General features: G+C 37.8%; 2 protein-coding genes across 3 annotated transcripts in view; one reads left to right on the forward strand and one right to left on the reverse strand.

The window, feature by feature from the left end:
• The window catches only part of LOC128877364 (dual specificity tyrosine-phosphorylation-regulated kinase 2-like), a 404,332-nt gene extending 393,781 nt beyond the window's left edge, over window positions 1-10,551 (forward strand). Inside the window, exons 4-11 of the mRNA XM_054124609.1 lie at window positions 1,793-1,934; window positions 3,011-3,227; window positions 4,355-4,453; window positions 4,626-4,784; window positions 5,545-5,683; window positions 6,220-6,535; window positions 7,260-7,389; window positions 8,072-10,551. Of these exons, the coding sequence (XP_053980584.1) occupies window positions 1,793-1,934; window positions 3,011-3,227; window positions 4,355-4,453; window positions 4,626-4,784; window positions 5,545-5,683; window positions 6,220-6,535; window positions 7,260-7,389; window positions 8,072-8,522 (1,653 nt within the window). The 3' untranslated portion in view covers window positions 8,523-10,551. The remainder of the gene's footprint in view (window positions 1-1,792; window positions 1,935-3,010; window positions 3,228-4,354; window positions 4,454-4,625; window positions 4,785-5,544; window positions 5,684-6,219; window positions 6,536-7,259; window positions 7,390-8,071) is intronic.
• A 1,411-nt stretch (window positions 10,552-11,962) lies between these two features.
• LOC128877382 (coiled-coil domain-containing protein 43) lies at window positions 11,963-19,063 on the reverse strand. 2 transcript variants are annotated; one of them, XM_054124657.1, is made up of 4 exons: window positions 18,849-19,063; window positions 18,721-18,782; window positions 17,756-18,144; window positions 11,963-17,692 (listed from the first exon to the last, which is right to left on the reverse strand). In XM_054124657.1, the coding sequence occupies exons 1-4, from the start codon at window positions 18,883-18,885 to the stop codon at window positions 17,623-17,625; spliced, it is 558 nt and encodes a 185-aa protein (XP_053980632.1). In that variant the 5' UTR covers window positions 18,886-19,063; the 3' UTR covers window positions 11,963-17,622. The 2 variants fall into 2 exon arrangements, with proteins under 2 accessions (XP_053980632.1, XP_053980623.1); XM_054124648.1 differs by having other exon boundaries at window positions 18,721-19,062.
• Window positions 19,064-19,269: the final 206 nt, after the last annotated feature.

Here is a 19,269-nt window from a genome sequence, read left to right on the forward strand (position 1 = left end):
ACTATATTTATCTTAGAGACTTCCGAGAATATGTAAAATATCATTGATTATAAGAAAAAAGAAGTTAAGAAAGTACAATTTCACACAAAAGTTTTTTGAGAAATTGATCGGTGTACGAATACATTCTACGCCCACTGTATATATTTTATTCCTTACTGAGAGCATTCTTAATTTGTTTCATTCCAGTAGAGTATCCATAATACCATTTTCTATCGATAATATTAATAAATCAGTTTCAAACGATTTCTAACGAAAGAATTCTGACTAAGATTACAGAAATTCCTTCGGTATCTTTAAGGATCTTTCCATATCCGTAGTTTTTTTTTTAATTCGCATGGGAATTAATTTCGCGAGTTCCCGAGACGCCAGTTCTCGATCCCTCTCGCGCGATCGATCGCGTTTTACATGCTCGTAATTCCCTCGAAACGATCGACGCGAGAGTACGCGAGGCAAATCGCGAAATCCGTTCGCGGTTAAGGGGTTAGTAGTCGCAGTCAGGAAAATGGAAACGGACACTTTCTTGTCTTTTTTTGAAGATATTAAATAATAATTTTTCTGAATGAAATGTAAATATATTACAAAGTATGTCTTAAAGAACTATAAAAGAATTTTTGTTTTAAAAAAAGGTCAATTCATTTGGTCATAACAGGCGATGGCGTGGGTGGCCACTTGGTTTGCGGTGAGCAAGATTTCTTCAAACTGATGCACCTGAAAACAAAATTAAAGGTAGATTTAGAAAATATATTAGACTAACGGGTCCCTGATCGAAGGATTTCTTTATTTTCTTGTATACTTTTTTCTTTTATCCTGTATTGAATCGCTTAATTTTAGTGAAAAAATTGAAAATCAACTTCAAATGTACGCCATCTTGTTTTAAATGAATTTTTTCCAAAATCCTTCGTCCAGGGACCCGCTAGACTAATCTATTTTCGAAATCTACCTTTGTTTTTGTTTTCAGGTAAACCAGTGTAGAGAAATCTTGCTCACCGCAAACCTATGTTTTTAAATCATCGTCTACGTCATCGGCTGTTACGACGATATAAATTAAACGTTTCTTAAAACAAAAAATGTTTTCTAGTTCTTTAAAACATGCTTTATAATATACTTAATTGTTAGTTATGCAAATTATTATTTAAGAACTAAAAAAAATCACAAAGAAATGTCGTTTTTCCTCTTCCTGACGGCGACTAACCCCTTAAAGGAAAACGCGTGGAAAATTAATGGGACATCGTAGGTCGTGTACCATCCGCGGTACACAGCGATCGGCAGACGGGTAAGTTGATTGTCATTCGAAACGGCGTACGGGCAACCGGTGAGTGCCCTTGGCCGTACGAAAGGCGACGCTCCGCACACGAAACGCTTTAATGCCTGAATGAGGAGACATAATTGTCGGGGCCGTTTCTCTTGGTGTCGTTAAACTTGTTGGGGCTCTGTCGAGGGTCAATATCCCGGCGCCTCGGTCATTCCACGGTTCGCTCTAGTTAACGCCCCGGAAAATCCCTGGAATGTGTTTTCTGGATGTTGGGTGGATAGATAGAAGTTAATAAATCATAATTTTACATAGTTTTTTTTGGAAATTGATCGGTGTACGAATACTTTCTACACCGAACTTGTATGGGCAAAATAAAATTACTAGAATCGTAAATATTAGGATTCACGCAGGAGAAAATTTGGGAAATTGTTCTAAACCTCGGTAGCTGTGTTATAGCCACGTTGAAAATAATATTTAAGCTTTTTGCTCACCATTTCCTGTAGAAGATATTTATCGAGATTTTCGTTGATTCTGTTTCAGAAATTACTGTCATTCTTTCATCCCAAACCGACACGAGTGGACAAATCGGACAACAACAACACGAACAATTCTACGACAAACAACATCCACAATATTCCGACACACGAGCCTTCTAGCAACGCCACATCTCATGAAGTACACCGTACGTATAAATATATATTTGTTATTATCCCAGAATTATGGAGTATCAAAAAACTGTAAAAATTGTATTTCTATACATACAAACATTTTAATTGTGTCGACGACATTTAAAGTAAAGTGAAACTTAACTTTTGTTACATTTTGATTTTGCAACATCTTTGAATAGTTACTTTATGAAACTTTTTTGGATATTTTCTTTTATAACATTTTCGTATATTTTCTTCTCGTAACATGCTTAGATATTGTCTTTCAGTAGTAAGATCTCACTACCTCGATTTAAAAAATATTCCAAAAATATTCAAAGTGCTTGCAAACTAACAGTTACTATACTCGATTGAAAATCAGTTAACTCTTTGGAGCACAGGAATTCAGGTCATAAAATAGACCCATGTTGCACAAGAATTTGATTGCGTTTTAAATCAAACAAAATTGTTATATTTTTATTAATAAAGGTATCACGTAATGTAACAACTATATGTAAACACTATATATTCAAATTACATTTATAGTTTTAAGAATATTAAAACATAAACAATAAATAAAAATATGTTTTTTTGTATTACTCCCCAAGTTGCATGGTGGGACGAATAAAATCCCACCATACTTTCATCATTTGCAAACAAATTTAATCTTTAGTTTTTATTATAAAACACTTCACTTGTTTATATAGAACTAATTTTTATATAAATTTACTTACCTCTACGATTTTTCACATAAAACCAGGAAAGAAATATTATCGCAATAAACCTTCCGCTTACAACAATTGTTGAACCGGTATTAGCATGTTGAAAGTTGCCAACATAAGTGCATACACTTGTAACATTGGATGAATATATTACCAACTGCTTTACGTGAATAAGACGAAATATAAACCTATAGACATGCAGCTATTGCAAAATTTCGAGGTGGGATTAAAAATGTCCCACCATGCATTACGGTCCATCAAAAAGGTGGGACACTTTTAATCCCACCGTGCCCTAAAGAGTTAGGCATGCACACTTCGAGTTGTCTGTAAATCCTCATCTAAGTCCAAGCATTCCATTTGTGTATCATTGCGTTCTGCTTGAACAAATTTAGCTGGGAGACTACCAATGACACCCCAAGAGGCGATCAAGTATTACGGTTCGAGGCTGACGGAGTTCGAGCGAGCAGAAATTGAAAAGTACTCGGAAATTTGGTATCTGGGTTTGTCTGCCCACAAAATTCACGGTGAAGAGGGTGCGTCACAAAACGGGGGCTACGACGATGAAAATGGCAACTACAACAAGGTCCTTCACGATCACATCTCGTACAGGTGAGAGGTCTCCTCCTTTTTTCATTAATTCTCTTAACCCTTTATTTACTGAATTTCTCAAAAGTTCTTAAAATCTAGGCGTCAAAAAAAGGTTATGCCTCCATCCAACAATTAAAAACGAATTTCATAGAAGTGGACTTGAAAGTCACAATAGGTTTCAAAGCGTTTAATTAATACAGTACCATGAAGAAATTCACGGGACTAAGTGAAGTCTCGTCAGTAAACTGTAAGTCCCGTCAGTAAATAATGGGTTAAAACTAGGGGTGTGCGGGATCCCGGTCGGGACGGGAATTCCTCCCGGGATCGGGATGGAATCCCGAGAATTTCAAAATCCCGAATACATCCGGGATTTCCGTGAATTTCCGGGATCCCGAAACCATTCGGGATTCCCGAGAATTTCGAGATCCCGTAAATGTTCGGGATTCCCGGGAATTTCGAAATCCCGTACATTCGGATTGCTGAAATTTTCAAGAATAACAACACTTTCGGAAGTCCCAGATATTATTCTATATCCCGTACATTCTCGGGAATCTCGGATTTTTGCGGGATCTCGTGTATTCTCGGGAATCCCGAATCAACTCGGGATCCCGCATAAACTCGAGAATCCCGAATATTTTCGGGAATCCCGAACATTTTACGGGATTCCGTAAGTTAATACTACTTCCCTTTTAATTGATACAGCCAGCATACTACTCTTCTTAGATTATTTATTCTTTGCAACAATTTTTAGTATACAAGAAAAACGAGGTTTCACCAGTTTCTTCGTGTTATCTTTGATAGATCTTTCTTCGCTAAAGTATTTCAAAGATGTGATCATCATATTTCATCTTTAATCGAATAAAAGTTTGTAGAAAAATCGGATATATTCCCATACCATTCGTGTATTATTAAAAATCAAAATCCTGAATTCCCCTTGGAAAATTCTTTATCTACATATGATATCAGTTTCAGTAAAAACTCAACTCGATATACCTATAAGAAAAATATACATGAATCGTAATAATGACTTTCAAACAGCTCGCATATTGAAATAGCATATAAATTTTTTTCGCAAAAGCAATCGTTTGAAAAACACCGAATGACGAAATGGATGCGTGACAAAAAGTATTTTGCATTTGTTTTTCCAGATACGAGATATTGGAGGTGATAGGTAAAGGAAGCTTCGGTCAGGTGATCAGAGCGTTGGATCACAAGACGGGACAGTACATCGCCATCAAGATCATCAGGTGAGCAAACTCGATTGGTCAGTCACGGCCATGAATCACTTTCAATTACATTACGGACGCGCGTCGCTCAATTATAGACGCCTTTGTCGCATCCCTCCATTTCCATCGGCGGCGCATCCGCTAGCTGCGCTTTGTTCCTTCATTCAAATAACGCACTCTCTCGTCCTTGCAGGAACAAAAAGAGATTCCATCACCAGGCGCTCATCGAGGTGAAGATCTTGGAACACCTCAGGAAGAAAGACTTGGACGCCAACGCGTCTCACAATGTGATTCATATGCTAGAATACTTCTACTTCAGGAACCACTTGTGCATCACTTTCGAGTTAATGAGGTACGCTTCTTTAATTTGGCTCTCCAGGAGGGCCTTTTTTCCTAAAGTGAATTCGAGTAGGGGTCTTAAGAGAAGAATGATGTAACGTTAACATAGAATTAAACCAATTTCGTTGAGCCAATTTTTAAACGGAAGCTAGGAATAATAATGTAATTGTTTAAGCAGCTTGTAATCCTATTGAGTTTTTATTTTGAGTGTGAAAATTCTCATGTTATGGATCCATTTGTGAATCCCTTTTGTAGCAGATTCAATTCTGTAAAAAATATTTCCACCAAAAGAATGAAACATTATTAATGAGGTACGCTTCTTTAATTTGGCTCTCCAGGAGGGCCTTTTTTCCTAAAGTGAATTCGAGTAGGGGTCTTAAGAGAAGAATGATGTAACGTTAACATAGAATTAAACCAATTACGTTGAGCCAATTTTTAAACGAAAGCTAGGAATAATAATGTAATTGCTTAAGCAGCTTGTAATCCTATTGAGTTTTTATTTTGAGTGTGAAAATTCTCATGTTATGGATCCATTTGTGAATCCCTTTTGTAGCAGATTCAATTCTGTAAAAAATATTTCCACCAAAAGAATGAAACATTATTAAAGATGCGGTATATAACAAAATAAAAGAAGCTAATTACTTATGGATTGATGATTTTATATCTATCCAAATGCTGTATGATTAACTAGTCGATTTAGTAATGTTTCAACAAAATCATCAGGATCTGTCTTGAATCAATTAAACACTAATACATTTCTTTTCTTTTTGCAGTTTGAATTTGTACGAGCTAATCAAAAAGAACAACTACCAGGGATTTAGCCTGAGCCTAATACGACGATTCGCTAATTCGTTAGTCAGCTGCCTACGATTGTTGTATCGAGAAAACATCATCCATTGCGATTTGAAGCCCGTAAGTATATATCTTCGTCTAGAAATTCTTTTAACAAGAGTAATAGCATATACATGTACATCTTTTTTCCCTTCTACATAGTAGAGGATGTTTATTTTTCTATTGTTCAACATTATTTGTATGGGAACATATTTATTACTTTTCCTAATTAAATGCAAAATGGAAAGGAAAAGCAATTAAGAAAACTTGCAAGTCTCAAAGAAACACTATTCACTTTATTTGACAACAAATACATAGAATGACCTAAAAAAAAAGAGAAACATAGAAAAATATAAAAGTAGTACAACTATTGTGCAAATATACAGTGTATAGATATATAAATATATATAGTTATATGCATATATAAATGTATAGTGGTGTATCATAACGCCCTTGTATCGTACATCCTCTGTATATTAATAGTTTAATCTCGTTTATAAAAGTAAAGAAATAAAGAAACCCAATGTCAGACGTTGAAGAGTGTAGAGAAGGATTGGTTAACAGGCAGTTGAGGCTAATGCTGTTTTCTGATACCTTTTTTTCCCGTCTCGTTACAGGAAAATGTGCTTCTGAAACAGCGGGGAAGCAGCTCGATTAAGGTCATAGACTTCGGATCCTCGTGCTACAGCCACCAACGTGTATATACATACCTTCAGTCCAGGTTTTACCGAAGTCCAGAAGTACTTCTGGGTCTTCCATACGGAACGCCGATCGATATGTGGAGTTTGGGTTGCATTCTGGCCGAACTCTACACGGGTTGTCCATTGTTCCCTGGTGAGGATGAGATCGAACAGCTCGCTTGCATCATGGAAGTTCTTGGTTTGCCGCCAGAACACATCATGAATCATGCGTCTCGTCGCAGGCTTTACTTCGGTAAGTTCATTGATAATCTAAAAACACGAAAAATGGACATGTGATATCTATTATAAGAAGAAGATTACAATTAAAAATGGACCGTTGTGAAAATGTTACGTGGTAAATTATATTTTTATTCCTTGTGTAGCGGTATATGGTTTGCAGATGCGCGAGGGTAAAACTGACCGCTTGCAGATGCTAGCAACTGCTGCTTACAACTTCTGCCAGCCATATACCGCCAAGGTGTTTCCGACCGCGCGGGTAGCGCGGTCCCGAAAGGACCTTATTGCCTACATGTGGCAACCACCTCTGCCAGTCCCGAAAAGTCATCGGCTATCCCCGCCAAATTAAGGCGGTGACAAATTCCACCCCCTGTATCTTTGAAAAGGCGTTACCTTTCCGAAGAATACTATAAAGGTAGTGGAATTTGCGGAAGGAGTCAGTCGTTCGCTGCTTTCGGGACTTCGCAGTCAAAGAATACTCTTCGCGCGCTTTACACTGTAAAAGTTTTAATTTACATGATCATTAAAATATATATATAAATATTAGACTCACGCACGATCATTTTAGTAACCTCACAGTTAAACTTTGTAATGTAAAGTAATTTGTACACTAGAGATACAAAGAACACTTGGTGAATTTTGTCGTAAGGTTCCCCCTTGGTTCGCAATGCGCGATATTATATGTCATCCAAGACATATGTAATTTCACTGGAAACTGAAAGGTAAAATTATTGTTTCAGACCCGAAGGGAGGACCTCGATGCGTGACAAATAGCAAGGGCAAGAAGAGGTGGGTTGGTAGCAAGAATCTTGCGATGGTTCTACGCTCCACCGACACACTTTTCATAGACTTCGTCAGCAGATGCCTCGAGTAAGTTCTCTAAGTAATCTCTGATTGATAGGGTAACCTCGAATTCATTCAACCCTTTATTCTCAAATATCTTTCCTAATTAAATACAATCAGAACTGTCGTATAACTTTTTCGTTTTCGTACACATCAAAGTTATACAACTATTAGCGTCTGCTGTTTCCTTTGTTGCTTCTTTAACTGTTTCATCAGCTGACTCATTCCATACCAGGATCCAAGCAAAGTGTATACCATTACCTGTTGATGCGCGATCTTTAAATTCTTAGAGTCCCTCTTTGATCTCTATTACTGGGGTATTCATATGAATATTGAAATCGTTATCATTAATTGCTTGAAGAACAGAAAGGGAATCCGAGGATATGACGTATGAATTATTCCTGCTTGCGTGTACTAGCTCTACTGCCATTCTAATAGTCGTGCATTCTCTGGTGAAAATGGAAGCATCGGTATTGAGGCTCGAGTTCGCTGTCTAATTGAATTGAGGACATGAAGAAGATATTCCTGTAAATAAGGAATCATCCTTCTTTAACCCATCTGTGTATATATTATAGCATCGGCATTATTGATGCAAATTATAGGTTGAGTGAATTCACCTGGTTAGCTATCGTGGACTCATGAATTGGTGAAACTTTCATTTATCATATTTGAAGGCTACAATGAAATCTAACCAAATTGTACATTGCAGGTGGGATCCAAAGGAGCGCATGACTCCCGACGAAGCGAGATGTCACGAGTGGCTGAACGTAAGCCCCTCTTACGCGACGACGTTCTCGAACTTCAAATCCAACGCGAACACGACGACCGTGGAGACATCGTCGCAGTCTGCCCACGCTCAAACGGTGAGCGTGACGGTCAGCGCGTCGCGACAACGGGCGACTACCGTCGAGGATCCGCCGTACACGATGCACCGTCTCTATAGGAGCCGTAAGTACCCCCAGAGGATCAGCAGGGCCGACAACACCGACAACAACAGCGGTCTCGTGGTCAAGAGCAAACTGAACGGGAGCGCAAGTAGCCATGCTCTAGCGAGCACCGCTCAAACCACCACCACAAGACACGCTTCGACGGGCGATATAGTCGCAAGCCTGGACCCGAATCTCGACGATTCAGGTACCTTTTTACCGCCGATATTGTGAAGTCGGGTCTGCGCTAGCCACTTCTAGATGCTATCGCGCCGTACCGTGTCGCGATCGAACTCGCTCTCGCGCGTACAACCGAGACACCCGAAGGAATAGATCACTCGAACCCACCCCTCCGCCATTGACGTGTCACCCCCTTGCTCAGAAGAATCAGAAAGGATGACTCCGTGAACTGGTCGCACGGTTGATTTGGTCACGACAATAAAGCAACAACACGGTCGACCGTGAGCCTAAGACCAATTTAGCCCAGGCACTGGAATTCATCCGATGAATCCAGTCACGATGGTTCGCCTACGTTGTCCCGTGTGCGCGCGCGCAGAGTGAGCGAAGAACACGCTCTGGGATGCAACATCGTGGGATGTAGAATTGGCTGGCTGTATCGGCCCGATCGTTCCCGACGACGCCCAAAAGGCTAAGCAAAAAGTAAACGAAAAAGAAGGAAAATACGGAAAGAACACATTGCTAGTCTCGGCATGCATCGAGCCATGAGGCCAAAATGACGACGAACAGGAAGTCGCATGTGTCTTGGCGGAAACCGCACGCGCTCGTTTTCGCTCGTTCGTTCCCCGATGAACGGACAACCGCGATCCCAAGATATATGTCACTCAGGTAATCGTAACGACGTGTATGCACCAATCGTAGTCGATCGAAAGTAACGTAGAAAGAGTTTCGTTCCCCTGACATTCGACCCTTGTCCTCCGAGAATAGCGAGAATTACTTAGCTAAATGCGCTTTGCGAATCGGTATCGAGGAGTACAGGACTGTTTGCCCGCGGATATAGAACGTAGAACACAGAGATGGGCAGAATTTTATTCGAATAATAGATGACCAGCAGAGACTTTGTACGATGTCCGATGGGGATCTCCTTAACCATATACAATGAACGTGTTTAGACTAACTCCAAGCGATCTAAAATCAAAGATGATATCGACAAGTACTAGATGAGATCATTTATACTCCTAATATATGGATTCCTTTAGTCTTGTTCAAACTTCAATCAAACAGTTCACTAAATTCTCTACATACGTTTGAGAAAAACATTTATTATTTAATTATTTTTCTTAATAAGATCATTTTTAAGTAACTATCTTTCGTTAAATACATCACTACTTTTACTTTAAAAATTATTTCTTCTCGTGAAGTAATTTTTAGAAGCATTGGTTAAATTACATTCAAAATAATCTTACTTAACAATTTCATGTAACTATAATCTGTGAAATATTTCGGTATATTTTTATAACCATCAAGGATTAATGGAAACATCAGATTTCAAGAAAGTTTATGTTTGCATGATTTTATGTCTCGTTATCAATCTCCATATCGCAGGAGTTGAAGTATAAATTAACCACGTCATTGTGTAAAGTTCACGAATCGGTTGGCAATGTCGATTAAACAGTTGTTTAGATAAGCCGTTATTCGTTCAAAGTGAAACTCGTTTTTGTCGTATAACTCTGATTGTAACTTCCATTGAACAAATAACGAATCGAAAGCTGTTTATCTTTCATTTTGATAAAAGTAATTAGTTACGTCGAGGGAAAGAAAACTAATGGCTTTTCGATTAAACGCGATGACGCATTTGGACTGTAGTCTCTCTTTATTAACAAAGATCCAAGTATGTCGCCAAGTTTATCTTTCAATCGTTATTCGAAATTTTGTATCTAGATGAGAATTTCGCTCATCTCTGCACGTGGATAAGCACGTGCGATCGTCTCCAATTCGTCGTAAAAATGATGCCAAGAATCTCTGGCGATAAGCGTTGAACGACGAGGCGTATCCGATTCGCAAATCCACGATCACGTATAGAAAAATGTAACGAAGGAGGTTAGCGAAAGGGTGAATGTGTTTTTAACAACGATTCCCGCGCGAACACAATTTCCCATCAGCTAGCATCGAATTATTGCGGTTAAACGTCAAGGGAAAACCTGAGTCGTCTCTGAAACCCCGTGGCAAGCAACAGGGTCGTGATTAATAATGAAACGTCAAGGCAACCCGGGTGGTATAGCTCGAAAAGAAAAAAAAAAATAAATATGAGGCGTGCCCCAGTTTCACGAGGCCTGATTAGTCTTATTGTGATATTAATCTACCACTGTCTTATGTAGATCTCTCTGATATTAAGATGTAACGATCGCTAATAATGATTTCATTAACTATTAATCATTATTTTTCTTAAATATGATTATCGCTCTCACTATTATCGCAAGATTATAATTACGATTAACGAAAGTTCTATCATGAGTATAATAACGCAGAGATATAACGTATTATAATTATACAAGTAAGGATTGTACAGACTTTAATTAAGCCCAAGGAGAATCCAAGAGTTACGAGCACGCATTCGCTTTTTCCTTTATCTCGATGGAAAAGAAAATAATCTGTATTCTCTTAGAAGATCGGCTGGGACGATTTGTCCCAGACGAATTTCAACACACACATACACACATACACTTACCGCAGTTACTATGTACTTTTTCCGGTCTCGTTGATTTCAAGTCTCCGCGGGACACATCGTCGTTGATTGATTAATCGCTTTTACCTTTCTACTCGCTGTTTGCTGCTGTCAAAAGAAATCACCTTTCTTCGCGCACCGGTTACAAAACAATTAGATTAAATTAAGATTGGAAGATTCTTGGCAACCACTGCCCTTTAGTATATGCGAAGGATTTGAAGAGAACGTTGTACCGTGTAAATTGTTACGTTGCCCGTATACAAGCAAACGAAAGTGTTTCTGGCTCATGTTCAGAGATCACCGATGAAAGTTTGACTCGAGGAAGAGATACTCGAGCTCGTAGCTAGCGTAAAAGTCGTAGCTTGCGGTATACTCCTCGTTAGCGACCTTCCGACGTCACCTATCGTTTTCATTTACGTTTTGACTGATATCCAAACATAGACAAGCCGCTTTCTGCTGTGCAATAGAAATTAGGTCCTTTGCGCGAGTCGTCTCCCAGTGTTTCGTCGCTAGGAAGACTATTGGCACTAAGAGGATGTCACTTTGGCGGCGCCAGTTTAGGCTTCCACAGTCTTGAATAGTTTTTAACTAACGCTCAATAGTATTTAACTTAGCTTTTGTGTAGAATTAATTTTATTTAACGACGATTGTTCTTGATGCTTCATCTCTCTTATTTCTATCTATACGATGGAAGTTTGTGATTCTGGCATGAATATTGTTCGTATGTCCTCGGAAACTTTATTGTAAATTCTAACGAGCACTTCCTTGGTTCGTTACTTCTTTTGGTAGAAAGGTGTAGAATGTTTATTTAAAATTTCTGATTTTTCACTATAATATTGCATATCGCATCCATCTTCGTCAGATTTTTGAGATTCTTTTTAGATCAAAACGAAAGACACTTTTAGCAGCGAAGATGCTCGTTTAGATTATAAGGAATAATTAGCGCTGCCACTGAATGTAGCGTCAGTCGAATTGACATGTTCTTTTTAAAAAAAAAAAAAAAACCGTCACCAGTAGCGCCAATAATCTTTGCCCGTGGAATCCTGCAGAGGCAACCGCGGAAGGACATTATTTTTAAAATTCGCGAATACCAAAACTGTCAAAGCGTACTTGCGTTGTGGGGTGAGAAAAGAAAAACAAAGAAAAGACAAAAGATTCACACGTAACAAGACTGAAATATAAAACGTCATTGTAGAATTTTCTTTGAAGTCTCCTCCGCGAGACTTACCGAGATACGTAATACATTTTTCACGTAGTATTTGTATACGAGCACACGAGATTCACCCCCTTAAACGCATTTTATTAGCTTCTCGAGAGGAAACGATTCATCGTTCGGGTGCAATTTGATCGCGATAGCGTTGATTTTAGTTGGAATGTCACGACCTCGCGTCATTAGACAGATTCCCGCACGGTTCTTCTTCCCTTTGTACACGCTACGAGCAAGGTAATCGCTGTGCGCGTTTGGATCATTGCTGTACGTCCTCGAAGAATGTTTGTAAAGATAAGTAACATTTTTGTATGTGCTTGAAAGAAATTTTTCAAGAGCATGCCGAGAGCTCTTCCGTCGTTACATTGGTTTAGGTACTCGCACATTAGACACCAGATGACAGCTTAACGCTGATTAAGTAGTTGCAGTGTCAAAGATATATCGCAGAAAGAAAACACGAATAAAACACAGGGTGAGGTATCTAAAAAGCACGTGAATATCTCTGTTGTTTTTGATGGAAAGCGATGGAAAGTTAAGATGCGAAACAGAGTCATGTACAAGTTGTTTCTTTTGTTAGAAAGGTGTAGAATGTTCAATTAAAGGCTTCAGTATTGCTGAGAATCTTTGCTCGATCCTTTCACTATAATATTGCATGAAAGTAAAGTTTCGTCAGACTTTTGAGATTCCTTTTAGATACAACTTCACCCCTCGATTTAGATCGCGATGCAAACGATGAAAGATCTAGAGATCGAGACGTGTAGCTTTTGCATCGTGTAAAATGTATATCGCACGGCAACGCAGTTTATGTAGTATTAATATCAAGTATCAGAATATCCACGAAAAAAAAAATCTCTATAAACTTGTTAACGATATCGTAGATGACACAGAATTATAGTACACCGTGTAGCCTGAAAGTGTTAAAGAATTAAGTCCTTGTATTTGTCACTTTCATACTTTCAACGACAACAGAGATATTTAGATATGTTCCCCAAGTGCCTCATCTTGCAAGAGCTACGATAAATTCTCAAGTGTACGAAAGACGAATCCGCGCTAGAACGACTGACAAGGGTAGCGTTTAAGCGACAAACAACGCGTCCACTATATACATTTTATAAATCTTACGCGGGTTCGTGAATCGTTGGCCGATTTGGTTTATTGGAACACGTGACGAACGATTAGAAATTCACGAGCGAGAACAGGGCCCTTCAGAGATTGAGCAGCCTCGCTTACATTCGAGAGGCCCCCGTACTCTTGTAGAAAACCCACGTACATTAAACAAAATTAGTTGTATAATAAGTAATATTTTTGTACAAAGAGCGATATTATTCTTTATTCCAATTTTCATCTAGATAAGAATTTTGCCCATCTCTGCTCCTAAATGAGCCTCACTGTTGGGCCTTGCCAATGATATTACTCTTTGTACCAAACATATTATTTATCATTACTTGATCAAATATCATGAGTTGCTCTATTTGTGAACAAATGTAACCACGTTATCTACCAAACTTTTTTCTGTTGCTAAATTAACAATGCCTCTTTCACAGAAATCAAAAAACACGAACCGAATGTATTATCATAATAATTTCCCAATTACCATTTCATGTAATTTTGGAGCCTCTGTAAGTGTGAAGCACAGTTAGACCAATCCGTGATAGGGCCTGGGTGAGAGAGAGAGAGAGAGAGAGAGAAAGAGATCTGTCCATGAAAGAACTTCATTCAACTGTAGTTAGAACGAAATGTCTAACATTTAACGAGCGTAGTGTCTAAGGCAACACACAGGTTTATAGCAAACAAGAATATCAAATCGTGTATGATAACTATCATTAACAACGCGTGTGCGTACATATGCATGAGTGTGCCTGGAGAAAACGAACAGAGAAAGACGAAATGGGAAAACAGAGGGAAAACCTGCCAGGGAAAATGCGTCACATTATTGCATATACATATACATATATACATATACGATTTTACGTATTAAGAAACCCACGCGGAAGCGACAAAAAACGAGTTAAATATAGGGTACCCGTTTAGAAATAAATAGAGAAAAAACCGTTGAAACAACGTAGCTCCAGTATACGGAGCACCTACTCCCCTTTACCCCTCCCCCTGGTACTGTCTGAATGCACAGTCGCGTCAATCGAATCGTTTGCTGAAGAAACTGACATCCAAGAGGAAGATGCTTCTCTCACTCGATATGCTAATCTTTTAATTCAAGCAAAGCTTATTTTGCTCTAAAGCCATCATACTCTTTGTTATTGTACTGCAGACTACAGATACACAATTATTTAGTCAGAGTCAAAAATATTGTAAAACCTATACTTGAATCGTGCCAGTACCAGTCACTGCAACATCATGTTATAAGCAAATATGTGTAAAACCGAATAATCTCTGTAACTACAAGCAAAAATGGTAGATTTTCATAAAAAGGTGTAGATATTTCTTTTTGTGGAGATACTTGGTACGTTTTTACTAACACCAATATGTCAAAATTTAATATAAAATTTGGAGTCAGTGCTATCAAGTCATTTCATAAGCCTTCTCATATCTATCTCTTCATGTAAGTAAATTGTACCTGGTATATATAAGGCATTCAATGGAAATGTTTCAGTTTCATCTGATGCTTATGTATATTTACTTTTGTGTAAAAAGTTCTTGCAGTTAAATATGCAAAGACATATATGAAATGACTTAATATTTTCAAATTTCAATATTTCAAAGTTGAGACAAACTTTTCATGCCATTTAGGCAGTATTGATTTAAAATAATCAATTGCATTTATTGTGCAGTCATCAATGTACTTCCTGTTATTTTTATACTTCTATTTACCATATAACATCTTTTTCTCCACAAATTTACCACAAATTTATCTGATGAAATTTTCAATTGTACAGAAGTGTGCAATAATCTCTGAAAGAATAGTTATTTGCTCTTTGTTGTCAGTTTTTACGTCAACGGTTTAATCGAGTCGACTGAACATGCTTGGCGCAAAAAGCTTCGCGAACGTACAAAAACGTGGCGAGACCTCTGTCTTTGGTCACGTTTTTTTTCTTCGCCCCTACGAATCATTTGCGCCAATTGTACAGTCCTTGAGTTTTTAGTTGTGTTCATTAATTGTATACAGTGGGATCAAATTACGTGCGTTAGGGTCGACTAAATCTACATAAACTGACAAAAATATTGAAGTATACTCTCTTTGAAGGAACATTGGAACAGAAGAAGTTTGAGCTTAAAAATTGCCACCTGTAAACGAGTATTTAACCCTTTGCTGTCCAGATTTTCTGATTCCGGGACATTCCTGTCAAATCTTGTCTAAAATAGGCTCGCAAAGGATTAAATTCGCTTGGATTTAATAAGAACCGTCATCCTGACACAAGCTTGTTAGTTTCAGTGGTCAAAGTTATCGTGGACATGAACGACAGTCGCTTTCTTGTACGTAAGTGTAACGAAAAAGGGGACGACAGTGTCTAAAAGATCTAAATTTGTACGAGAGGAAAAAAGGGTGAACTCCCTTTCAGGCTTCAGCGTGGAATGCTCTTAGCGTATATCTGTTAGAACAGCGTGCAACTAGTTATCGAGTTAACAACGTGATTAGAGCTATCGAGTTCAATTAGATAATAACTGTGCATACATAGCGAGATCGTTGCCATCCCTTTTCCCCTTCCCTCCTCCACAGATTGATCCGTAGTTGGCATCGATCTATCCAAGTGGTTACAACGATTGATCGTTTTTAGACTACCCTCGATAGGACAATCACGAGCAACGGTTTTGTTTTAGAACGATTCCCCTAGTTGACACGTTCGAGACCGATGATTCGCCATACGGAGTCATGCAACATCCCACCCCGAGTGTTCAACGACTCAACACGTGGGTCAGAACAGCACTGCAAACATAATAGTGGTTACTGTGGGTTTTCTAATAAATATATCGGTCTCGAATGCGTTAAAAGTTCTTAGTGCAAGAGTATCGAGCAGCGAGTATCGTTCTTATGCGAAAATCAAATCGGTCGACGGAGTTCTACGCTGTAGCCGCTGAATGAGGGATTGTACATGAAATTTGTAAGTTTCCGCAACGTATTTTTTCCCGTTTTTTTTTATTTTAATTTCTTTTTTTTTTTAAATCATCGGGGGTCTCTATTGGATTTCATGTTATTAAATATAGGTCTTATCCCCGTGAATATAGAAGCACGTACAAAATGTATAAATATATCTTTGGTAATAACGCAGTTTTTTGCATGTCGAGATAAAAATCAATGGCGTAAATTCTAATCGTGATTTCATTAGGAATCTATTAGCGTGTTACTTTGAAGGTGTATCCATTAGAAATCGATATACTCGAGACGTTTTATTCGATGTGTTGTAACAAGCTTTGCAAAATGTTAAACGAGTACGAATAAAGAATAAAAAGAAATACGGGAGGGGGAAAGGATATAGACGGAGAGAACTATGGGGAAGGTGTGTGCGAAGTAGAGAGAATGAGAATGAGAAAGCAGAAGTTGATACGATGATTTGTACTCGGCGTTGAACAGGGAAGACCTTGTTATATCGTGTAAGTGCGAGTTCGTCAATTTCTGCCCAACTTAATTATAGTGAACGAAGAGAAGAATTGCTAATAATAAATGATTATGATAATGACATTAATATATGTAACGATACAATACTGAAGCATCATCATCTTTTGTATCATTTGTTCGTTTGTTTTTATCTTACTGCGTTTGTCTTTCATTATTAATGCAATACCAAGATGACTCGGTTTCGACACGGTATCTTGTGTGTAAATATATACCAATAAAAAATACAAATACAAGAACAACGTTTGATCAATTTGTCATCGCAGTTGTATCGTGAATCGATCGTTTGAATTTTAATGCGCGAATACCAATTCTCCAGGGCGTTACTTGTTGTACCAACCGTGAAAATGAGGAAGAAAACTTTATGCCGGTAGTCATCGTACAGGTAGGTCTCATGTTGAGTACTTAAATGATTTATTTAATGTATCGGTATTAAATACATGAGCTATCTAATGAGAAAATATACGCTAAGCGTAATGATAAGTACAAGTTATTTATCTGTTTTAATAGCAGAGTCCGATTTAAATAGAACAACGAATTAAGATCAATCTGAGATTTAATACAGATGAAGTAATATCTCGTAAAAAGAATACAAAAACAATAAGTAAAAGACTTGTAAAAGAAGTACAATGTTTCACAAAGATTTTTAACCAATAGAAGGCACAGGATGTAATGTTACAAAACCGCTATGACATAACTAACATTATTTAGCAAGAAACATGATTGGCATTTCATGTAAACTTGAGTTGTTTTAGGATATGCATATTATAGACACAAATTACTAACGGGGTATTAGTAAATGATCTAAATGACTGTTGGAGATCCTTGCATGCATGAGAATAAACAGAAATGTATACATATGCTAATTAGCATTTGATTATTTGTAGTCTCGTTTCTGTGTTTTTCGTCTTTCCTTCTTCTCCTCTTTTAACTGCTTTTGTTTCTCTCTGAATGGAAAAAATATATTCATTATTTCTTTGTGGATAAAGAAGTATCATTCGTTAACATACCGATCCTCTTTGTCTTTCTCCTTTTTCTTCTGACTTTCTAATTTAGCTTTCTCCCTTTTCTCTCTTTCTTGTTGCACTATCAAGGCAGCATTTGTATTTTTCTCGATTCCACAGTCTCCTCCACTCATACCCTCTTCTTCCCCTTCACCTTCACTTTGATCTTCATCCGCCGTTTGACTGTACTGTGCAAGAATGGCATCTCTTATTCCCCTTTCCTCTGCAGTATAACTCCTTGGTGTTGTAGTCTGAAGAGGCTGAGCATCCAGCACTCGTGACAATATAACATCCACATCTTCCATTGGTTCCTTCAAAGCCGTCTCATCTCTGACGAGTAAACATTTAGTCCAGGCACTCAAAATTTCTAACACGTGTTTACTGATATTGTCATCCTAAAAATCAAATGTGACCACAAATCATAATCTTGAAATGAAAGGTGTCCTTTGTAAAATTGTATCACGTAATGAAAAGTATTTGCAAGTGTGAGGTGGGAGAAATGCATACCAAATACTGAAACTGTTTGTAATTATAAATTATCATAATTGCAAGTTTGTGAATACTTTTTGGCCATAAAATTTTGATTTTTTCTGCGTTACATTTGTACAATACAACATTAAGAACTGCAAAAAGAAAAAGACATTACTTCTGTATGTCACAATTGTAACTGACATATCATTTATTTATGAGTCATTACAAAACATTAGATGTGCAAATACTTCTATTACCTACTGGATGTATTACAGGTTATCATTGCATTATATTAGGATATTAAATACATCAAACATGACAGCAACAGATGAGTGTGCACGCAAGAAAACGAGATGCGTAATGTGCCAAATTTGAAAGACACACGCAAGCCGACGATTGAAAGAACAATAATAGCTTCGATTGTTATTTTTGATCAGCTGATAAGTTTCGGTTACGAACATCAATCACGTTCTAATCACTCACGGTCGTGTGCTCCTCACCGTTATGCCCGCGAATATGCCTTCGAGAGCTTCTATTTTTTCATCTTCAGTTCCATCACCGTCTAAAATTCCTTTGATATACGATCCAAACACATACTGATCCGTATTTAAAGCCTCCAACTTCTTACTTAGCCAGTTGTCGAAACAGTTTGTCGGGAGCGCCATGTTCGATTTTTCCAATTTTTCGAGCCTAACTATTGGCAGCACGCTCGAGACCTCCCAAAACGATGCTTCCAACAATTCTTGCTAATTTGTGCGCGAAATTACTCACAATTTGTGGTGCCAAACCGAGCATCGGGCGTCCTCGTGCTCCATATTGGATTACCCAGGGTCGGCGTAATTTTTTGCGGGGCCTGGATTCACATTCAAATACTACACTAAAATTTTATAACGAGGAATTATTTATTTACAAATGCTGTTATATATTATATAATAATACTTTATATAATAATAATATTAAATAATAATACTTTGATGATTTTTGTCACTCCTTTCAATTTAATCAGCGCTACTAAAAAAATGTCTTGTATTTGTTAATGGTATCATCAG

This window comes from Hylaeus volcanicus, chromosome 1, assembly GCF_026283585.1.
Source record: "Hylaeus volcanicus isolate JK05 chromosome 1, UHH_iyHylVolc1.0_haploid, whole genome shotgun sequence".
Classification (NCBI taxonomy): domain Eukaryota; kingdom Metazoa; phylum Arthropoda; class Insecta; order Hymenoptera; family Colletidae; genus Hylaeus; species Hylaeus volcanicus.

What these genes read in the sequence shown, in the direction of transcription:
- LOC128877382 (XM_054124648.1), bottom strand. Translation starts at nt 18,885, where the DNA reads ATGGCGCTCCCGACAAACTGTTTCGACAACTGGCTAAGTAAGAAGTTG. An exon ending in GCATATTCGCGGGCATAACG is followed by an intron (nt 18,145 to 18,720) that starts GTGAGGAGCACA and finishes TTTGATTTTTAG; the next exon opens with GATGACAATATCAGTAAACA. An exon ending in GAGAAAGACAAAGAGGATCG is followed by an intron (nt 17,693 to 17,755) that starts GTATGTTAACGA and finishes TTTTCCATTCAG; the next exon opens with AGAGAAACAAAAGCAGTTAA.